The sequence below is a fragment of the Melopsittacus undulatus genome, chromosome 6, assembly GCF_012275295.1.
Source record: "Melopsittacus undulatus isolate bMelUnd1 chromosome 6, bMelUnd1.mat.Z, whole genome shotgun sequence".
In the NCBI taxonomy this organism is placed as follows: Eukaryota; Metazoa; Chordata; class Aves; order Psittaciformes; family Psittaculidae; genus Melopsittacus; species Melopsittacus undulatus.
The window spans coordinates 43,593,448-43,616,742 of record NC_047532.1 but is presented as its reverse complement, the minus strand read 5'-3'; the positions used below and the strand labels follow the sequence as shown (position 1 = coordinate 43,616,742).

At 38.1% G+C, this 23,295-nt stretch overlaps 1 protein-coding gene across 2 annotated transcripts in view; it reads left to right on the top strand.

Moving 5' to 3' along the window:
- Positions 1–23,295, top strand: part of TBL1XR1 (TBL1X/Y related 1) — a 114,186-nt gene that overhangs the window by 70,718 nt on the left and 20,173 nt on the right. Inside the window, exons 3-4 of one of the 2 annotated variants that reach the window (XM_034063714.1) lie at positions 3,433–3,500; positions 21,518–21,620. In XM_034063714.1, the coding sequence (XP_033919605.1) occupies positions 21,563–21,620 (58 nt within the window). In that variant the 5' untranslated portion in view covers positions 3,433–3,500; positions 21,518–21,562. The remainder of the gene's footprint in view (positions 1–3,432; positions 3,501–21,517; positions 21,621–23,295) is intronic. The other variant, XM_034063713.1, reaches the window with a different exon arrangement.

Here is a 23,295-nt window from a genome sequence, read left to right as displayed (position 1 = left end):
GAGAAGAATCTGTAATAAAAACCACTGCCCAAAAGCATGGGAAGGTTTTAAGAGATTAAGTCAGTCTCTTTTGAATCGTTATATTCCTTTAATTTAGAGAAGTACAAGACACACTCTTCCCTATGTTTCTCTCGGTTAGCAAAATGAAAAAGGTTGTGGAAAAAACCGCACCCACAAAATGGGTAAGTAGGACTGCGTGCTGATCAAGGAGCACACCCTAGTGGCAGGTGAATCCAGTGTGGCCTTCTTGGGTACCCAGCCCTCCACCGATATCAACTACTACAAGGAGGAGAATGACATTTTCACAGAATCTTTTTAGTTTTGCCATCAATATTTCTGTCGTGTGCCAAAACAAGTGTGATATGTGTAAATGTGGCATCATCACAGGTATTGGCGGTAGTGTGATAAAGTTCCTGCTCCATAATTAGTTTTGAAATGGGAAAGTGATGTGTGTATTTTCATACACACAGATATTTTAAGTTGCAGAGGGAAAAAAATCATGTTCACAATGCACAGATTAATACAGAGTGTGAGCATGTTAGTAACAGATACAATTGCTAAGCTTGCCAGTTAGCATCATGTAAAATGTGGATGATTTTGAGAACCCATCTTTGCAGTGTTATCTGGTTTTGTCCTCTCCCTGAGGCTTGTAAATCTTTTCAGCTCTTCCCCTCCTGCTTAACTTTTCTGGTTTTGTGTTTGTTTTCCTTTAATGAGACTGCAGGTTTGCAGTTTGATTCTTTTCAGATTCTCTGAAATACATGTAGATAGGCATGCATCTTGTAAGAAAGAGAAATAAAAGACTAAGCGTGTAACTATGAAGCAACCCACAGCATTACCACAGAATGAAAGTTTCAAGTTTGGATGTAGTAAGGGAAATTCTACCCTATGATTATAGGTAGGCATTCTGTGATGTTGTTCATTTCATCACATTGCCTGATAGAAGTATAATTAAATGTGAGATTTTTATCCTACATGCTGTGAATTTTGTTAACGTCACTAAAACAAAAAAAAAGTGAACATATTCCCTACATGTAATCTGTAACTCTCTGCGGCACATGCAGTAAATGTTATTTGTTAATTTGAAGCAGGATAAAAGAATTTCCAGGATAAACATAAGTTAGTGGATTCTTTGATGGTCACATTATGTAGTGTAAGTGTCTTCAGAAGTAGATGGCAGCTGGATCCATGTGAAAAATTACTTTTGGCACTTAGTCATTCTTTAAAGACCTGTTAAATTTGGCTGTGCATTGAATTCTTGCTTAGCTCTCCGCTCTCTCCATCCCATGGCAAGTTAGTTAACTGTGAACAGGTTTCCTGTTGCTGTTATAGGGAGGCTAGTGATGAATTTCGGGTGTTTTGGGTGTGTTGTGTGTTTGTGTATGCTTAGTGGAGAGGAAAGAAATTCCTCTTACAGCAGCTTCTCTTGGGGGGGGGGGGGAGGAGGAGGGTGTGCCACACCACTCTTCTGGTTCTTTCTCCCATTAGGCATCATTTTTTGGGCAATATTAATTATTTACTTGAAACAGAGTTTAAATGAATGAAAAATATTTCGTGTAAACTTACATTCTTTGAAGTTTTTATGTTTTAAGTGTTGAAATTGCTCCCTCTTGTTTGTTCAGCCAGCACGACCCGCATAGCCTTTCAATGGCCTTTTGCACTATCATTCATTTAGTGTTAAAATTGTATAAGTGTGTTACATTTTGCTTCTGATATTTTTTAATTAAATTAAAACAGTTGATATACAGAGTTAGGTTCATAGTAATACAGTACGTAATAGCCTAGTAGAGAACTAAAATTACATTCATACAGGGTCAGGCCTTTTTCACTTATCTTGTGAGCTACTCTGAGGAAGTGGTGTTACAGTGGGGGACCAGAACACTTTAAAGCTAGGGTGGTGGAACTGCTGGAGTGTTTTTCTCAGGCATGCAGTAATGAATAAACTGACTTTTATTATGAGAAAACTGATCTCCACGTGATGCTATGTAGCATTTACTTCTTACACCTCTAGGTTGTGGTATTTATAGCTCTCATTCTGAAAAAGAGAGCAATTAATATGTAAATATTAATTAAACAAATGTTGCAGTTTCCTTATATGTTGTGGAGGTTATTGCCACCAGTTTTCATGGCATTCTCCCTTTTCTTGCCCAGGGCGCTTCCTGTAGTTTTGGAGGCTAATGTCCACTCAGCTGTCAGGGGCTCTGCAGGAATGAGGAAGAAGTTTATTTGAATCCTTTTGGAATTTAAACACGGAAAATGGTTGCTGACCAAAATACTCTCTAGTTCCTCAATCAAAACAAGGAAGAAATATTTTCAAGTCTAATTCAGCTTAGTAACAGACTAAATAGCGAAAGGTTTCTTAGAGGTCAATTATTATTTTTAAGGTAATGGAAATTCTGAAATGCTGTGTGCTGTTTAAAGCATGTGTTGCCTTCCTTGCTCTTAGTCCTTGTTTTAAGGAGGTGTTTGCGATGTTCCAGTGTTATTTGTAGTGTATTTTGTGAACCTTTGTGGCTGGAGTTCTGTATTCAGGAAATAGTTTGCTGTTTTCATGATCCTCTTCATTTTGGGCGGGGTTATATATTTTACTAATATGTTGGTTGAAGCAGGACATGCTTTCTCTTGATGTGTGGATTCTTTTCTTGGGGTGCCCAGATAGCATTCCTGTGCCTCTACATTCAAAGGCTTCTCCTTAATCCCTTAGTTAATATAAAATTGCTCTTTAATGATTTAATCTGTAATGAATATTGGTGGTAAGAATAATCACTATGTTATACAAATATAGGATCAGTAATTGTTCTCATCATATAGGGAATGTTTAATTTTTAAGTTGCTTGTGGAAACAAACTCCATGAGTATATTTCAAGGATTTTTTCATATCACATGCTCATTGTAATTTGTTATTAAATTCAGATCCAAACTGATCAGTTTTGAAACGCTGGGTGGTTTGATCATGGCCTTGTGTTTTCTGTTTTTTCTTTTTTTTTAATCTGGCTACTGAATTTTAGTTTTATACTTTAGCTAGCATTAAAATAAGCTACCGCATCAATCCTTAGCCATTTTTAAACTTTAGTCTGAATTCTCATAAAGTTCCCCTTTGTCAATATGGGCAGCCAAAAAGAACAGAAATTCCTTTAAAGCTACTGTTCTAATCTGTGCTAGGGTTTTGTTTTCAACTAAAACAATGAGAAAAGGGTAGAGTTGAAACTGTGCCTCTATTTTTTTTACATAAATTCAATGTAAGTAATCAAAAGATAGTATTTAATTTTTGTTCAATTATTTTCTTAGCTAAGTGTGTATTGTAATCAGTAGGAAACTGAATGTTGTTTTAATGCTTTCAATAAAAAGGGTAGTAGAAAATAGCTTTTATCCTTTTTTCATCCTTTAAAATAAATATTGATAGAAACTATCATAATATGGTTTGTGTTACAGGTGGTGTAATACCAAGGGCTGTACTGCTGCCACATCACAATTTTGTGGGGTTTCAGAGAGTAGTTCTGGTAAGGACACTCAATGATTTATCTGTTTATTTGTCATAAAAGTGGACTGATAGTTCAGTACAATTTAGTATTAGTAATTGCAATTACATGCATTTACAGTATTTGTTAGGTTTCAGTTTCTGCAGTCCTCTGAATCTTTACATTAAGTATTCTTTTATTCAGTGGTCTTTAACAGTTCCTTTTGGAGCTGTTACTGTCTCATGTAAATCCATATTCATTTAGTTGAGAGTTGTGGTATAACACATCAATTCACAGCATGGAAATGTTAATAAATGGACCTTTTGACAAAGCACCTTGTAAAAATCTTATTGTCTACTTGAAGCTGGAGTCACTGTTGCCTTAGTGTGTATTAGGTTTTAAAAATTGTGGGGGGGAAAATACTGTGTTTAGATCATAGTCCTTTTTTATTTTCAAGTACTAAAGGCTTGGCTTCCTAAAGGAAAATTTGAATATGTGGTTCAGAGGGCAAATACCCAGACCATGAGCTGTGACTAGTCTCCTTGTCATAAATTTAATGTGCAACTTTGTGATTGTTTTCTTTAAATGTATATATCTGCAGTCTCTCTATCATTTCTTCTGATTTTGCACACTTGCCTTAAGTCCATTTTCTTGTCTCTTCCCCAGATGGCCAGAGTTACCTTTTCTAGTAAAGGCAAGATTGGTTCTGAACCAGTCTATAGACAGCCATGCTTAAGTACTGTGCCAGAGCACAATTGAGTATTTGTTCTTTCAGCAGTGGATAACTGATAATCACATTTGTATCTGTAGAATCTTTAATAGATACTGTAATTTAACAAATGTCTTGTGGGTGTAGCAGATGTCTTTTCTTTCTTTTTTCTTCCTTTTTTTTAAAAATCGTATTTCCTTAAAGTTTTTTGCAAGCTCTATTAGTATACTATCTTAAGTCTATACAGGGTTCTTAAAAACAGAGAGAATTCATTTTAACAAACTTTATACTGCAAGTAGACCCCCCCCCCCCCAAGGTAGAGAAGGATATTGCTGACTGTTCTTTATGTCCTTCTCCTTGTAGGGAACTGTTGTACTGGCTCTGCTCCAACAAATCACTTAAGCAATTGAAGTCGATGGGACTAGAATATGTTTAAATATTCTTCTTGGTTGATGTGTATCTATGTGTACTTTCACAAGCTCTTTACTGTTTCCTAAAAAAAAGCTGGGGTTCACAAGAAGTTCTTAATGGGATTCTCTAGTCAGCCTAAGAAGCTGGTAGTATGTCTTTCTGTGTTGGAGATTTGGGTGGGAGGGGGGCTTGCTTGAGAAGGCTCTGGAGGCTGATAAATTAGGGAAGCAAAAGGTGCTATTTGAAGATGCAAGTGAATTGCTGTAAACACTGTAGCCATTTTCCCTGCTGTCATTGTATTAGATTGGTCTATCCAAAACATTTGGGCACTGTACTATTCGAATTATATGGTTTCCTGCTCTGTAGGTACATTATACCTTGAGCATGCACAAATCATGCATGTAGGCTTACATTAGAGTTTCTAAATCTTGGAGTGGAAGAAAATAAGCTTTCAGATTTAGATGAGAGAAATGGCATAGTGAAGTTTTGAGAACCATTACTCAAGAATGTTAAACGGCAATTCTGCAAAGAAAAGACATCACAGCTTTATAAATATTGTAAGAAAAGAAAGATGATGGGAGCTCTTTGGAGTCTGAGAAATGCTGAAAATTTTTCAAAATGTTGTGAGCAATTTGTGCAGTGCTTATTAAAGTATAATGTCATGTGGAGAAGTCATGGACTTCTTCCTCTCTAGCTTATTTTCAAATAATGCTTCTATTACTGGAAATGGGTTAGAAGAATTTTTCATGTGTGGAACCTGTTATTCCGGTGTTTGAAGTAAGGTAAAGATAATCTCATATGGCATGTTTCTTTTTGTGAAAAGCCATCCTATCTAATTTGTTTTAATCTGAATGAGCAGAACTACTTCCTGTGTTTGCTTAATTCTGCAAAAGATGCAGTAAAGGTCATTTGTGGGACAGTTTGAAGACTGTTTCAGTGCAGCTGCCTATGTGTAATGGTAGCCTGCAGTTACAAGACATGGTGTATTTCCATCTGCTGATATTTTAACTTGACTAAGCAAAACTTTTCCCTACACAAAGCTATGATCATATTTCCAGCTGCACCAGTAGAGAAGACTGTTTAATTCAAAATAGAACCTTCTAATGGGGGAGAGGGGGTTATCCTATTACGCAGATGACATATCCTCAGGTTTTGAATAGTTTGCTTCAAAGGACATTAATTAAAAAATTAGTGAGAGCAGATGTCTGATGTTGTCCTGAGCATCCAGAAAGAAGAGGAAATGTCCTGGGTTTGAACTTTTTATCTTAATTGGATCCTTTGTGACTCCCAGCCCATTCGATAAGTGTTTCTTCAGCAGACTCTCTGCTTCTGCTGTACAAAGCCAACAGTTTTAAATTTTAAGGATTTTATGCGTGTGTCTAGGCATTCATGCAAGCATTTGCATACAGCTTCGAAGGATGCTTCCCTCCAAAACAGAAACTCTGTATACAACAGGGTGCCTCAGTATAGCTTTTCTTTATCCCATATTCTATACAGAAAAACGAATCGTGTTCTTTTAAACCATCTTTTAATACTTTTTTTCAGTCTCGTTGTATATCTCTCTACAGGTGTGTTCAGGTTTCTTTTACTAGTTAGACTGTCTGCACAGGGCTAAATTAACTATAAGAACATTACGCTTCTTCACTCTTCTAAGATTATCAATGTAGTTGCTTCTACAGATAGAGATGACTACAGTGTTCAGGAGCAGTCTGAGACTGTCTTATGGCAGGCGTGTTCACTGGATCTCTGGGAATTTTTTCTTCTCAGTAGTATGAATATGCTTATAGACTTAAACTTTGATGAAGTATCAGAACTTGACATTTATTTAGAGTTGTCCTTAATCACTTAGTTCGAGTTAGTTAGCTCAATGGAGTTAAAATCTTCCATTTTCAACTAACAAGCAAAGAAGCATGTTTTTATTTTCAGGGCATTCTGTAAAAGACTATTGGTGATTTAGATATTGGAACAGTTCTCAGTAAAAAAAAAAAACAAAAACAAAACATATATTGCAGGGTATGGAAGATCTGATCAAGGATGATGACTGTATTGCATGTCTCTTCCATGTATTACTCCTCCATGCATATCTCCTCAGCACATATGCTGTTCTTAATATTCTGCCAAAACACCCTTGATACAGCTTCATTTAGAGAAATAAAAATAAGCAGATGCTGGAGGTAGGAAAGGACACCAGCTTAATGTCTAGGCAAACCTTTGAAGGCATGAGTGAGTTTTTTATTAAATGTAAAGATACGGTGATTGAATGTCTGCATCGAAGGTGATTAACATAGCAGAGGTGGTTTTGTTTACCTCTCTCCTGGCAAGGGTCTCAGGTCTGCATCTCAGCTTCTTGTGTAGTTGAGTGTCCAGTGCAATCTGAGGCAGGGGTTATGCAAGTCAATTAATTGCCTCTCTCATTCTTCGGTTATTGTCTTGCTGCCTCCTGGACAGTTTGTGGCAGAGGCCATGACAGCCGTGAGAGACCAACAATGATGGAATGATGGACCAGGAATGCCCAGTCTTCCCATTTATTTCAGTAGAAGTAAAGCAGTATTTTGCCCTTACAACCTATACCAGCACCCTTTTTAACCTGTCTCTAGGCTGCTCATTTCTAGAGCTGCCTTAGGCACATACCTGCTTGACTAGCTGCATTTGCTGGTACAACATCTCCAAGATGTTGCTTGGGTTGTTGTTGCTTTATTTTTTGATAACATCTTAACAGATTGCATGTGTATTGCAAATTGGTATATATGGCAGTGAAAGAAGAATTGACAATTTTACATTGCTCTCACATTTTTGTTATTTTAGGTTGCACATAGAAAATAGGACAAGTACTTGATCACGCTGTGTCACAACTGAAGACAAATTAATTATTACATACTGTCTGTGGCTGCAGTCAGTCATGTTCTGGAGTGGCCGTGCTTGGTCTCCTTAGGAGAGCTAAGATCATGGATATTAAACTCTTACTTGAGTAATACGTGATTTAAATTGAGCAGATAAGAGCAGCTTTGTCTCTTTGCATACCAGAAATCATGTTTGTCAGACAGTGTTTGTGTTTTAATTTATTTCACGGGTTTTGAGAGGCACATCAACTTGCTAGAAGAGGCAGACACTTCACATCCTGCTCTTCGTTAGAAGTCAATTCCAATAAGGCTTCTAAGTGATTTAGGTGCTTCTGGTAAATTTAGCTACCCAATTTCAAAGTCCATCTGAGGTTAAATCTTTAGGTGCTAAAGTAAGTGGTTAATTCCTGGATCCACTTTAACCATCCTTTTTGTAAAATTAATTTGTAAGCATTAAATCTTAGTACATCTCTTTTTGTGAGGTATGCTCTGATTTAATAATTTCTTCCTGCTAATTAGTCTTCAATTAAAAACAAAATAAGCTGGGGTGAGGATGGTTTCATGCAGCCTTTTTGCACTTGATCTTTTTTGGTAACTAGTTTCTGTCATTTAAGTTCAGGCACTGTAATTTGATTATTCTTGAGCAAAAATGTTGCAGACAGCTTTTAAAGATTCAGAGCAGTTGTTTGCCCTTCTAATACTGTTCTTGCATTTGGGTTTTATTTGGAAATAAAAGGAAGTTGTGTTGTAGGTGATATCTGAGTAGCTGTAAGGAAAAGATGCTTGGTTTTGCGGATTAGCTATCTAATAAGGCAGGGATAGTGAGGAGTGTGGGAGTAAACATACCTAATGTAGATTTGCACTTTGAGGTTTTTTTACATTCATATGACCAATTGCAGAAGCATGTTGTCTGCCTTTGGGTTTGTGAATGTGGGGGGGGAATGATCCTTAATTTTTATTTTTAAAGGTCATGAACTCATAATGGTTATTCACCTGCAGATTCTTACAGGCTCATTTCAGGCAACTTTAGTAAGCAGGGCTGGATGTGAAAATGCTTGGGTAAAGGAAAGAGCTGAATTTTCAATCTGAGGGTAAACTTTCTTAAGCTTTCTTTAAAACTCTCCATTCATGCATAATGCTGCAGTCAGTCATGAGTTACATGGCCTTAAATCTTTTGAGGTTAACATCTTGGGGCTAGAAAGAACTTGTCAATTTATATTTAATTTATTTGAGACTTTAGGATATCTTTCATGGCTGTAGGGAACTTTGAGCACTAAATATGATGAATGTTAGCACATATTTTCAATACCAAATTCTGCTGACCAACTACAGTTAGATTCTCAACATGTTTAATATCTGTTAATAGAGAAAAACATGTCTAAAGTACAGAGCATTTCTACTGTTAACATTTATAAGTACCATTCTATCTGTTTGCCATGAGTATGTAACTCATTACTAATATTAGCCTTGTCCCTAGTAGTCAGAAGTAATCAGATGCTTTTATTAAAAAAAAAATCACAACAAACCCCTGCATTCTTAATACAATTAATTCATTGCCTTCCCTCTCTGAAGGGTGCTGTTTGATTTTTCTTCATCCCAAATTAAAAGATAAATGATTATATATGGCCTTCTTTTCAGTAAGCAGCAAATTCTGATGAAGTTGCTTTGATTACTGGCCACTAAAGCTGGAGATATCCATCCTTCTTAACAGTTTACATTTTCTTGACTTGAAATTGTAATGAATTGTAACTGAAGGATCTTCTCTGTGTCTTGTGAGGTTGTTTGGGTTTTTTTTTTTTTCTTTTTTTGACCCCATGATGGTATTTCCTCACAGGGGTTTTACATTTCATTCTTCATTTTTTCAGAAGCAGCAGACTCGGAGCTGTTAGTATTCAACAGAACATCTGCCTCAGGAAAAAAATGGCAGCTTTCCTGTGCTCACATAGGAATTTCAGAAGAATTATTTGTTATCCCCAAACTAGATGCTGTCAGAGTACATAATTCCAGAACTTCTTTTCTCACAGGAAAGCCATATAAGACTAGGCTTAACAGTGGGGAAATAAGATAGGTTTATTTCCATTTAGAATAGATCAAACCCTCTTCACCTGCTCTGTGAACAGAGCACCTCGTTACTGTCTCTCTTCCCCCCGCCCCCCCCCCCCCCAACCCCCAATCAAATCACACACTTATATCCCCAGCACTGCAGAAGTTACGTGCTGTGCCAGACAATCCAAGATCTTTCCTAAAATAATGTAGGAGTTAGGGAAGATGCTCACACACAGAGAGCAACACCTTCCCCTGGATCTTCCACTGCAGGAAATGCTTCTCTTCCTCTTTTTATGTAGTTAGTATTATTTATAGGGTAGTTTTGTCAACTTATGTGCTGAAAATAAAATCTGCACTTAATACTAGCTTTGTAGGTGCTAAAAAAGCTGAGGTGAGAGTGTTCGGGCTCATACGCCAAGGACAGGGCAAGTGCGTGAGCAGATCCCTTTGGAAAATGTCATGGTTGCGTAGCTGTCTGTGGCCAGACTGATCTAAGTGCATTTGGTCCTAGTTTTGTTTTAGGGTGTTCACTGGGAAAGACAAACCAGGTCCCAGAGACATGCAGAAATTCAGGATAATTGCCTAAATAATGATAGCAACTTTAATAAAACATTAAAACCTCTAATTTCACCAAAAAGATGCAATTCAAAGCCACGAAGCAGTGGTGGCCTCTAAAGAGTGCTTCAAAACTTAAAAACTTAAGACTTTACCAAAATTCATTGCTGTTCGTTTGAATGCAGTTGGATCTCCTAGGCAGGGGCTGCTTGGTTCCACACATGCTCAGCCTTGTGAGTACCAGGGCATACTGTAGAGGAAGACTTGGGGTCTTTTTGTGTTACTTTTGGTTACGGAAAAGCTAAAGATATGCAGTATGGAATGGACTTCACCAAAGAGGTGCCCAGCCTTGTATTTAATGTGAGTTATAGGTGTCAGCATGATGCAGAGGGGTGCCATGAGAAGATGCTGGTTGGCTCTGGCAGGTGTGCTGCTGTTCGGTTTCTGCACTCAATCAGATGCTGCTAACTCCAGCCTCCGCTGTGCTGTTATTCTGCGTAGGTATAACTTCAAATCACCTCAGTTTGTTGTTATGGCAGCATTAAAAAACCTTGCAAACCAAGAAAGAGGGAACCCATTGTGATAAATACACTGAAGCAAGTCTTACAAAGGCCTTTCTCTTGAAAGCACTTCAGGACATGACTGGGGGCACAAGGCTAAACAAACATGGACAAATAAAATGAACAGGGCTTAGGTGAAAGAGAAATCACTGTTCTAAAGATTAATTGAATTTTTTTCAACCATCAGTTTATTCGTGCAAAATGTTAGCAACTTGTGTAGCAAGAGAGAAGTGGTGAAAGAAGAATATAGAAAAGGAAGCAACTGAAGGTAGTACAGATAAAGGCAGCACCCCTGAATATGGTTGGAGAGGTGAATTCAGGAGTGCAGAGTACATGCAGGCAGTTGCATGGTGAAGAGGTGAAAACCAGGGCAGGTGTGTGACCACAGGCTGAAGATTGTATGTCAAATTGGGATGAAAGCCAGAAGATGGATCACCAGCTTGGGAAATATAGCAGGTACAGCGGATAGAAACTGTAAAAGGGTAATGGCATGGGGAAATGGAAGAAGAGTCCATACATCCGTATGAAAAAGTCCCCAGTCAAAATAGAGATGCTGTTGTAGGTGTGCAGAGATATCTTTCCACAGATGCTTGTAAAACTACATATGCTGTTTTATTACCATCAGCTAGCAATATAAACTTTTTAATCCTAACATAATCGTTCCAGGCTACATTGTCACTAATCACTGTTCCACAGTGAGATTTCCAGAATACATATAACAACCAACCCAAAACCACAAATAGTTGAAAGCTGACTAATTATGAAAGTCTGCCTAATTTTCAGTAGTTTTCCACTGATAAATAAGTAGCATCAGTCCAACCTCAGAATGAATAATTTTTTGTAAGCTATCAGTGTGCAGGTCAGCAGCAGCGGCATAGTGAAAAACTGTGTCACTGTTAGTACACCAGTATCCATCAGCTAGAGCAATTGATGTAGATGTAATCACTGTCTCTAATAGAAATAAAGTCAGGGTAATGGAACATTGTCACAGGATCAATGTCTCCTGTTTTGAAAATAAACCCCCTCAGCTTTGCCTTTGCATTTATGTACCAGCAGGCGACGACATCATTCAATTTAATTGACACAATCCCTTAGAGCCTTGAATGATCTATTGTGGGAACATCAGGAACAATGTATTGGAAAAATGGTATGCTCTTGATCAGGCTTACAGGCTGTGTTATTTGGTGGGTTTTCCAGCAGTGAAAATGAGAAAGAATCAGCTAAGAGCAGAAACTTAGCACAGTGTGGAGATCTTTAACTCTGTTTACCAGTTTAATTTCTACACATTTTTGATCAGAAAGCTAAAACCATAATTCTTATATTTATTTTCAGTGGTGCATGGTCACAAATAGAAGGCATTTCTTGGACATTGCTGCTCCCCTACCTTAATCTCAGCAGAAGCTCTTGATAGGGCTCACTTTGACTGACTCAAGAGCTCTTCTCAATCCCTTATTTTCTCTGAAATTTTTACACAGTTTGATCCAGGCAGGGATTTTAATGGGTGTGTTCCCACATTCATCCATAATTAATTTTTTTGCTAAGGCTTTAACGCAGCATGGGAAATTAGCAGTCATATAGTTGTATGCTTAGAACTGGGCGCTTGCCAAAGAGGTAAATTGCATGGGATTTTAAACAACATAGCAGATAATTCTTCTTCCAGTTTTTGTCTTTTTGTATTTGATTCCAGCAACCTACTGTTATTTGGTATCTAGATCCAGAGAATTTTAGTACACTGTTACTTTGGCACTTAAAACCAGTTAGCAATTTTACAAAGCCTTTTGGGGACAGGGTCTGTTAGTTTGACTGCAAAAGTCTTTATTTAAATTAGGTGTTCATGAAGGATTCTAACTCTGTCTAAAGGGACAACTTTCTAATGAGCTGAGAATGGAAACTACAGCTTGCTTGATGTTGCCACTGTTTCTTTGAGGACCCCACCAATAAGAAAATTCTTCCTTTTTGGGGGACAGATGCCTCTCCCTGGAGTAACAGCAAGCATTTGTTTGGTATTTCCCTCTCCATTACAGACTTTGGTATATTTAGCATACAGAGCCTAGAATGTGGACTTTGCAGGACATCTTGTGAAGTAATCAATACTGGCTGAACTGAATGAATACTGCTGCTTCCCCAGATAACTGTGCTAATTTTGGTCATCAGTCAGCTGTTTCTGATCAGTTTTACAAATGTTGCATTTCCAGTTTTTCTGCTATGAGCATCTGCCCAACTTCTGTGCAGGTAGGACCGTCTAACCCTATAGGTCATCTCATCAAGCCATGGCTTCCTTCTTTCCAACAAAATGCCTTTAGTTTGGATGAGCTGTTCTATTAAGGAGAATATCATAACATTTGGTTATATTTCTTGGAGCACTCTAAAAATTATTCAAGTATTGAAAGAGGATGGTGATTTACCTTTTAACTACTGCTTTTGAACAGTTTTCATTTAATCCTAATTTGCGTGCATCAGTGAGTCTGTGATTAAAAACCCTCTCCTTAGCTGCCCCCCGGGGAGTGAGACTAGGTGTTGGGCTTTGGATCTTGTGGGAATTTGGGAACAACTTTGATGAAGTAGTCAAAATTGAGGCAGGATTTTCTTCTGCTGGTGGTTTTACTGGAATATGGGTGCATGTGCTGAGCAGCTAAGTTTGTCTTTTAAGTTTTGAGGAATAGTGTATTTGCTTCTCAAGAAAGATGTATTGCGACTATCTCCATTTCAATAGGGTTGTAATTATCTTGCAGAAGAGTTGTGTCTGGAAAGAGATGTCTATTTTCATTGTTCCCCAAATGTTTGGAAAGTTTTTCAAATACTAATATACGATAATCATTTGCTATTCTAATACAGGAAATAAGGAGAAAAAAAAGTCTCCCCTAAGCACTTAATTTCTTCTTGTGTTGCACTATAACAAGATAAAAAAGATGTTTAAGAACCTAGAGAAGGCTGAAGAAAGTGTCAGTACCAGAAATATCCCTTAGTCTTTAGTCAGTCTAGAGATTTACAGAATATGGCAGCCAAGAATCACTACAAAATGCCATATAGCTGTCCAGGAAGACTCTAGAAAGCATAGAACTTTGCAGCTTTGTAGCCATAGCCCTGGAAATATGATGCGGAATATACTGTGGCTTGTTTCTCTCTCTACAGAAACATCCGGAATCCCTGTCTCCTGGGTCGTGCAGCATATGACTTTGGGGAGGAGATTCATAGTTCAGTAATTAAATACTACTTTGCTCTAGGCAAAACCAACAAATGGGCTTCATCTGCAGCTTATTTTGTAATAGTAGTCAGGACTGCATTTGGCATTTCTGGGGACTGACTACTCAGATAAGTAGGCAGTATATTTAGCTAAGGTTTTGGGTGGTTTTGGCAATTTTATTTTTTAATTCCTTTCAGGGCTCTAATTCTTGTTCTTCAGAAAATTTCAGAGTGGCTTTGTCATCTTGTATGCTTCATACTCTCAAACTGGCACAGAAAGACAGAGGCTGTTGCCATAAATTAGGTCACTAAAGCTGAAGTACAGAATGCAAATATTTATCTCCTGAGCTAAGGAAAACAATTCAGATGAGGAGAGGAAAAAGTATTTTTTTTTAGTATTTGGAAATGAAGCTGTATTTTGAGATTAAAAGCAATGCAGTATTTAGAACATGAGAAGCATCTTGTAGTTTAAATTGCTAGAAGGAAAACTAGTAAAACCTGATCATGTGGGAAATCAGTAAGAAGGTTCACTAGGTAGAAGTACAGATTTTTGGTTTTTTGCAAGTTCACATCTGACATAGGTTATTGAATCTTAAAATAAAAAAGGGCAAATTTAAATAATAGCAATTTAGATATAGGTAAAAATGCAGAAAATAACTTTCATTTTGAGATGTATTACAGCAAAGCTTGTACATTTCAGTTAAAAATCATTTTCGTTTAAATTCAGAAGGTTATAAAGAACTCCTAATTGCAGATTGTCAGATAGTAGAACTTTAATAAAGGCTTATTTGTATTGTGCCCAATGCAATATTGCACCTTATCTCTAAAGTGAAGATGTGAAATAGGAGTGTTTAGAGCAATCAGTTGAAGCGGTTAAAGAAAACTCAATTTTTTTTTTTTTTTAATATGAGAACATGTTCTTTTGATTGAAATTGATATCTAATAATTTCTTACACAGAAGGACATACAACATTGGTCATACACTGCCTGCTTGGTATACAGGAACCACCAATTTATTTTGCGAGTTTTCTTTTTATAAACTATTTCTAAAGGGCTATACATAACTCTACTTTGAATATATTTTTACTGAGTTCAGCAGCTATTTGGGGTATACACACCACATCTTGGGAAGAGTCTTTGGAGAAGGCTTTCGTACGGCATCAGTCACCAACAGCAGTGTTTTGTGGAGCCCTGGTTTAAGACTCCAGTTCTGCAAGGTACTCACACAGTAGATTTGGTACCCAAATGAAGTCCTTCTGAAACCTCATGCATCCAGGAGTTTACCTGGTCTGAGTGGCTGGACTTAAATAGCACCCTTTCTCTTTATTCAGCACCTCTGATATGATAAATCCAAGCAGACTTGGTGGCATTGGTGCCTCAGTCTTAATCAACCTGGATGCAGTTTTATCAGCACTTCCCTGAGCTGTGGTGTATTGTCTGTCTCCTGAGTCACCATGACAGCAAGCACTTAGCAGTTGAACTCAGCAGGTGGATTTGCCAGGCTGAGGAGATCCAGTGTTAGTTGCAAAGTGTAATGAAGAGGAATTGTGTATTGAACGCAGGAGTTCATTTTTATTTTTGAGAGAGGTAATACGGATGTAAAGCAGAATTGTAATAAAACTTCCCAGAGGACATGAACACAATTTCAGGGGTCTGGGGAGGAATAACAAAAACTTCCATGTTGGGTCATGTAACTTGCTTTTTTTTTTTTTTTTTTCTTATAAATCATTGTAGTCATTTAAAAAAAAAGATTCTTAAGCAGCAGTTAAAAGAAAAAGATATCACTATGTGCACACATGCTGGCAAAATATTTGTCTGGACTTCTTATGAAAGAGGGAAAAATAAAAGGACTAGCGGCAATATTTCTGTTGTAGGGGATTTGTTGTTTCTGTAGCCAGACTCCTGTTTATATCTGAACATTGAACATTTTTCAGAGCTACCCAGAGCATTATCTGTGCCTTTTAACTTACCACATTTGGTATCAAACTAATGATTGGTGTATTTTGAGGAAGTCTGATTCACAGCAACCTGACAGGTTTTTCTCTTATCCTGCCCAATTAGGATGTGTTAGAGCCCACCTAAAACTGCAGAAGTATTACTTTCTTAGGCTGTTTTTTGATGATATAATAGATTTGCTACAGTTAGATTTATTATATGTTATAAAACTGTGATAGAGATACAGGGCACTAATCTGATGTATGAACTTTCTCTGCTAGTTCAGGTTTTTTTCTAAAAAGAAAGAAACAAAACAACTATTAGGTCAAGAGCCATATCAGGTGGCATCTGTTCTCCAGCATTTGGCATGAACCTGGAAGAAGAGTACACAGCTAGCATGAACTTGCAGAGTAGAATAATAATTTGTCAGAAATGCAATCAGTTTTGTACTGTTGGGCTTCCATTAGGCTGCAGAGCCAGTGCTTGTGATAGTGCAACTTAATCTCATTATAATGAATTTTACTTGTAAGTTTTATGCCAGGTATGAAAGTGTAGAATGATCCTCAAGGGATGGAGAAGCCTCTGTGACATCTATGTGTCTGAGTTACTGTAGGCTTATTATAGAAATACAGGCTAATTTTTGCTCTGTGGAAGCTAAGTCGGAGTTGGTATGTTGGCTTTGGGACAAGAAACCTCATTTCCTTTGAAAAAAGCAGTTTCTAAATGACTCCTTGTGGGACTTCTGACATGGATTTAGAGTTGGAATGGGTGGGTCGGTTTGTCTAAAGCACAGACGTGCGTCTTTTCTGTTCCTGACCTGTGGTACTTCTAGTTCTTGAGTAGATCTTGAGGCCAGCATCTGTATAGACAATTGACTTTTATGGCCAATAAGCTTTATGTCTGATAAATTTTGGGAGTTCAGAGACTTTCTATAGCAACATTAAAAATTACCTGGGATATCTTGGTACTGTGTTGCTTCTAACTGAACAGTGGTGTTACAAACCACAGACTTACGAAGGGGATTGTGCTGGTTTTGGCTGGGGATCCTACAGATAACCAGTGGTTTCAGATGACCGAAGGAGAACAGGGCAACGGGTTAGCTATGCCTTAATACAGTTTCACTGGCACTGTGGCATTACTGAACATTGCAGTGACACGTGTGGATTGAGAGACTGAGATGTGCGGAAGTGGGCTCTGTTTTGAGCAATTGATATGGATCCTGGTGTGGTCCTAGGGACTGGAAGCCTGAAACCAATATGGGCATGATTTATAAGCCTTTGTGCATATCCTTTTTAACCCATGTTTTAATTCTGTTTGGTTGTTTTAATCCTGCTTGTACTGATAAAGAATCTACTTCACATGCACTGTGACTGCTCCAACATGCAAAACAAAAGTAGAGGCAAGTGGGAGAGATTTCCTTTAAGAGCACATTTGGAGCTAAAACAGTAGTGTGGGTGCATCATACTTTGCTGTATTTCCTGTAAATTCATGGAATGTTTGGATGAAGACTTGGAATTTTTATAAGGGCCAGAAAAAAGGTCCTCAAGGATCTTGTTTTATTTTCAGAATGGATTTGGGGCATAGATACTGTGAGATATATTTAATGGGGTTTGCAAATTAGGCTAGAAATTTAAGACTGATAGGAGTCATGTGTCACATCTATTTATTTTTAGCTCATTTTTTTCTGTCCTTTTGGTTCTTTAGTTCTTGTATCTAAAATAAAAGGCAATATTAATACCTATTAAGTGCCAAAAATAAGTACTTGATTGCACATATAAATAGGGGAGTTAGGGAAAATAAACCAGTATTAATGGGGTAGATTTGTCAGTACGTGGGGCGTGTACATGCATGGGTGCATACATAAAGGTAAATCTTTTTGGGTTTTTTTTCCCTCCTCTATTTATTTTCAGCCTTTCCTCCTCTGTTCGTGTTTGTGTTTCCATTTACATGACACCATGAAGAAATCTTCTCTGTCACCTCCCAAACAAGCCCTGGGGCTGCGTTGGGGCATTAGGGAAACTGTTGTTCACATGGTTCATAGGTTAGCAGTTTTATTTTCTTTCCCATTACTGTTTTTAATTTGGCAGACATCCATGGTAAGTTGTAACTTCAGCATGAAGGGGAGGCCATGCATGTTGAGCACTGAGAGCAACATGGCTGGTGGCCTTGGGGTCAGTGGGTCCTCTCCCCATCCTACCTCTGCTCCATTTCTCCATCATCCTCTTGCTGCCACAGTCTCAGGTTGTTCCTTCTGGTTACATCCCAGGAAGTTGTGAAGAAAGAAGGAGGCAGCACGGTTCCCAGGGCTAGAAACAGCAGCAGCTTCCCCATCATGTATGATGGGGTTCATGCAGTTCTGACCTGCTTCTTCATCTGCCTGCAAAGTCTGTTCCTGAGGCTGGAGGTGGCTATATTGCAGAGCCCTTTGCTGAGGTATTTGGCTCAGCCCTTGCTTTCAAGGGTTGGCAGCATAAGCCCAGCAGCCAGAATCAAGCCTGGTATCAATTCAAAGTTTGTCAAGCAGAAATAATTATTGTATCCTCTCTCTGTATTTTTGCTCTATTTTCTCTTTAATGGGATAGTTTACTTTCGGGATGGGCAGGAAGGTGGTTTGATGTTGCTTGATCTGTTCGCATTTCCTCACTTCCCTTGACTGTGCGATAGCTGAGTGATGTTTGTCTCCAGGGCTGAATGACTGGGCCTGTGATGAGGGATAAATACAGAAATATTTTCACAAAATTTGAATACGCATAAAAAAAAAAAGATAAAGCAATATCGTGGTAAAAAAATGGAATCTTCTGAGCCCTTTTCGGTTTCATGTCCTCATCAGGCAAACTGTATATTTATTGAACACATTCTTGTTTTTCTGGCCTTTAGGGTACCAAAGCCAGTGTTGCACTGCCACCTCTTGATAGCCGGGCAGGACAGCATATGGCCGTACTCCTTGCCTTACCAAAGCATCTTCTGGAAAACACTGTGAACAAGCTTTGAAAAGTGATACTCATTTGACTTGGACAGGATGAATAACGCTTTTGACAGACAAGCAAAATGTTAGCTTTTATTTTCTTTAGCTATCCAGCTATGTAATGGGTGAAATTATGTGGCATCTCCACAATTCTGCTTTTGTGGGGGGTGGGGGGCATTTTATATTAAAAATGTAGGTCATCTCTGTGTAGCAAATGGCATTTTCATCTGATTTCTGCATTTTGATCTACCTTTTCAATGAGGCAGCAAGATTTCAAAAATCAATATTAGATCTATGAAGTACACTGTTTGTGCACGTATGGAATATAAAAAGGCTTCTTTACGAGTCTTCAGTAATTTAGTTACCTTTTTTTTTTCCCCTAAGGAGAATATTGTTTCGTACAGAACTTCTCTAAGAAGCAGTCTTTAAGATAGTTTATGCCAGGTGTGACAAAAAAACATAGCTAAATAAAACGTTTGATCCTGCACATGGCAGAATCAGTTGCTAATGCATGAAATGGCTAAAAATTACATTAATTTCGCACACTGCTCAATAAACAAGTCATCAAGCTATGTTGTAGTTTGGCAGGCATACCTTGTATGTCAGACAATGCTGGGGGGCTGTGGAGGGGTGTGGTGGCTTGAGTATGAAAGCACCTTTCTTTGCCAGTTGTGTTGGACTGTCTAGAAGCTATTGCACTTGATCAGTTATTTTTTCATATAGAAATTAGAAGGATTTAAAGTAGCTCTGTATTTGTATTTATTTCTTTAGTCAACTAAAGCCATCTTTCTTACCTTTGGCAGCACAGTATGCTCAAGCTGCTCTGTAAACGTGAAACCTGGGTTTCTGTGAACACATCCAGCACCCTTTACAACCCCCCATTTTCCCTGCAGGATAACCCCAGCTCTCCCACTGGCCCCTGCTGGCTCTGAGCCCTCCCTGTGCAGCACTTGGGCTGTGTTACTCTTCCTGGTCCCTCTTCAAACAAAGCGGGCAGTGTGTGCTGCCCTCCCTCTTACCCCTGGCTATTAGCTGGAAGGTGGCCACGTGGCTGTGGTGGGTTTGGGGGTGTCCATGTGCTCATTGACTCATCAGTGTTCATGTGTTTTGACCAAACACACTCCTTTTGATGTCCAGGTACATACTGTAGCCTCTCTTCTTGAGGAGTTTAATTGGGTCTTTCTTCTACAACATTATGGGATTTATAGAAAGTCACATCTTGAAGAGCTATTCTCACCATCAAATTTGTTTGCAATTGACTGTTAAAATTCAGAAGTAGGATGATAAAGTCATTTTCTCCTGTTTCCTTCAGAAATTTTGCCAGGAAAAGATACCAAGAAAGAATATGTATGGCAGCCTTGTAATGCAAATCATAGAATAGTTAGGGTTTGAAAGGACCTTAAGATCATCTAGTTCCAGCCCCCATGCCATGGGACACCTCCCACTAAACCATGCAACCCAAGGCTCTGTCCAACCTGGCCCTGAACACTGCCAGGGATGGAGCATTTGCAGCTTCCCTGGGCAGCCCATTCCAGTGCCTCACCACCCTAACAGTAAAGAATTTCTTCCTTATATCCAATCTAAAATCATAATCTCCTCCAATCATAATCTCATAGTTGTTGCTTATTGCCATGTTCACTGCTTTCCCACTTTGGGCAACAGTGATGAGTGGCCTGACCACGCAGCCATGTAACAAGAAGTTTTTATTGCAAATGGAACAGGAAAACCTCTTCTGTGGCCCCATTTTTTGTGTCAGTTCCAGGTTGAACTGTCAAATAACAGTAGGAAAGTCCTTCACCTTCTCAGACTGTAGTTCCGTAGGGGAAAGTGATAGTGGTGGGTGGCTGGGTAAAATCTTTGAAGGTCTGCTAATGAAAAGTGTTGAGTGAATACTATGAACAGGAGATGGACCCTATTTCATACTATGTTGTGGATCTGATGTTTTTATTATTTACTAGATGCCATAGAAAAATTAGTATTATCAAACGTTCAAAAGTCTTGAGAATGTTCTCAAAAATAAGGCTTAAATTTAGTAAAATAATGTTTTCCGTCTCTACTATCTTTTGTGTTTTAAAGACTGCTGTTGCTTCATATTTTCAAAATTTGTCATCCAAAAGCATGTATCTTCTGATACAGTATTTGCCATGCTGAATATTTACTGTTAATAAAATCAAGGGGAAATTGTGTGTAGATGTCCCTCCATATTTTAAAGCATTGAGTGAAAGTTTAGAGAAAAGTTACTGAAAATGGTCTGGTTAAAGTTGGTTTCTGATTTTGAGAATTCCTTTTGCAAAACCTAAGTGTATGGCTGAGATGTTTTCTAATTTTTAGTGGAACTATCTGGGCTTTCTTTGAACAGATATGTGGTACAACCCATGTTGCACCTTTTTACTAGAGCAGGAGTACCTAAAAATTGAAGAGGATGAGAAAGTAAAAATCGGAACTTATCTGGATACCAATGTGAAACCAAGGTCTAGGTCTTTGTTATACAGGTAGAGAGAAATCCACATGTTGAAAAATGTGTTCTATAGCAGTAATGTTGGTTAGATGAAACTCACTTGATTATTTTTTTTAAAAACCTGTGAAATGAGGCCCTTTTAGTACTGGTATTAAGCGGCATAGTTCCCCAGCTCTTACCAATTTGTGTCACTTGAGAATCTGTCCCTTCAATATTTAATTTACTGACCTTTACATTGTGGTGAGAGAAATTACTTTTTCATGACTAGACCTATTTGCATTATAAAATAAGATGATTGTCTATGCTGCCAGGGAGCCACTTACTTTATAAATACAGTGTTTAAGAAATATGTATTAGGAATTAAAAATATTTAATTGACCTACTTCTTTATTTTCAGGGTTGTGTCCTTTGTTGTGACCTCATGGTTTAACTGGGAATAAAGATGAGTATAAGCAGTGATGAGGTTAACTTCCTGGTATATAGATACTTGCAAGAGTCAGGTGAGTTCTTACAATTCTGATTGTTAAATAATGCATTATTTACTTGGTATTCATCTGCAACTGGCTTTAGCAAACATGGACTCATTTAATTATTTTGCCAGTAGGCATGTGCTTCTATCTGAACTGTTTCTTGGTGTTTTTTCTCAACAAGAGAATGAATTTCTGCCAAGTTACCTTCTGTAACTTAATCAGATGTAGCCATTTGGAATCTTCAGATGGCAGTCAACCAACCAAGGATTGCTAGAAATGCATTTTCCTGGAGATCCCTTATCTACAGGATGCTGATGATACTTCACACCATTTTTGTTGGGGCTGCATGAGAAAGAAAAAGGGATGACCACCAAAATACTGTTTTTCCTGTGTTTATCTTGGAGTGGTGGTGCTCTTACATGGCTGAATTCCTTACACGAATGTGACTGTGGGGGAGGGTGGATGTTGCTGTATTTCAAAGGAAGAAGTGGCAACTGTGCTGGTGTAACTTGTATCATTTGAAGTACAGATCACAGATTTTTCTTACAGGAGTGACTTCTATGTTCTGAAAATACTTCCTTCCTGGAGGAGACTTTCTTGGAGGATTTTGTCCTTTGGTGTTAGGCTAGCCAAAGCTTCTTGCTTCTTAGGAATAAGAGCTGGTTGAATACTGTCAAACTTGAAAAGGAACTTTTTTCCTGTCATATTTGTCCAAACTGACTGTGTCTAGAAAATACAGCATAGAATGCAGTAGTGTTCCCTTGACAGTTTATTTTTAAAACTTCCCAAACCCTATTGGATTAGCAGTTTATGTTGCATATTTGGGTTTCTAGATGTAGCCATATGGTTGCAGAGGGGTTTGCAGTGGTTTTTGATCTTCAAGCTACGTAAAAGACATTATCTTTTACTTACAGCTATGATACCAATTGCCTTAAGCAGCCTACATTTAGAACAGGTGTATTTAGCTGGAAATCAGGGCATGCCCCAGGAAATGAACAAGTGATGATTGTCAGTTAGCAGGAGGGAATATGACCTTAGCAATACATAAAAAAAAAGTCAGCATATTAAAGCAAAATACCCCCCATCCCAATCTTCAGGTAACAATGTAAGGACCATCTTTAATGTGTACATTACCTTGTTTTCTAACAAGAAACTACTGTTTCTTAGTTTTGTTCAGTGATTGATGGGTGGCTTCAAGGTTCTTGAAAATGCGTTTGACTGATGTAACATCTGCCCACTGCTTATGTCTACTGCTCATGGATTTCTCAAACTCTGAGACAAAGCAGCATGAGGAGCAATGGTGAACAGCAGAGTTTTTCAGTCTCTGCTTTTCAGAAGAAGGCAGAAGCTCATTGTTCCATCTGAATTTACTGAAAGCTATTACATGTTCTTATTCTTATTGCTTTTGTTACGGAAGCCAAACTTACAAAATGGCTTTATCATCATTTGAAAGTTTGCAGTCAGCTTCTTAGTTACCTGACAGAAAAAAATAACAACCAAACCAAAACAAAAAAAAGGACATCAAAGGAGTTTAAGAAAAAAATTCTCAGTCAGTAAAGTTAATTTGCTGAAACAACTATTTTTCTCTTGGTTTAGTTTTCTTTTCAGGATGATCAAATAAATAGCAAGCCACTAGGAGTGCTGCACCATAGCACACTTGCTCCTTCTTAATCAGTGCACAGTAGTGATGAAGTGCCAAAATATA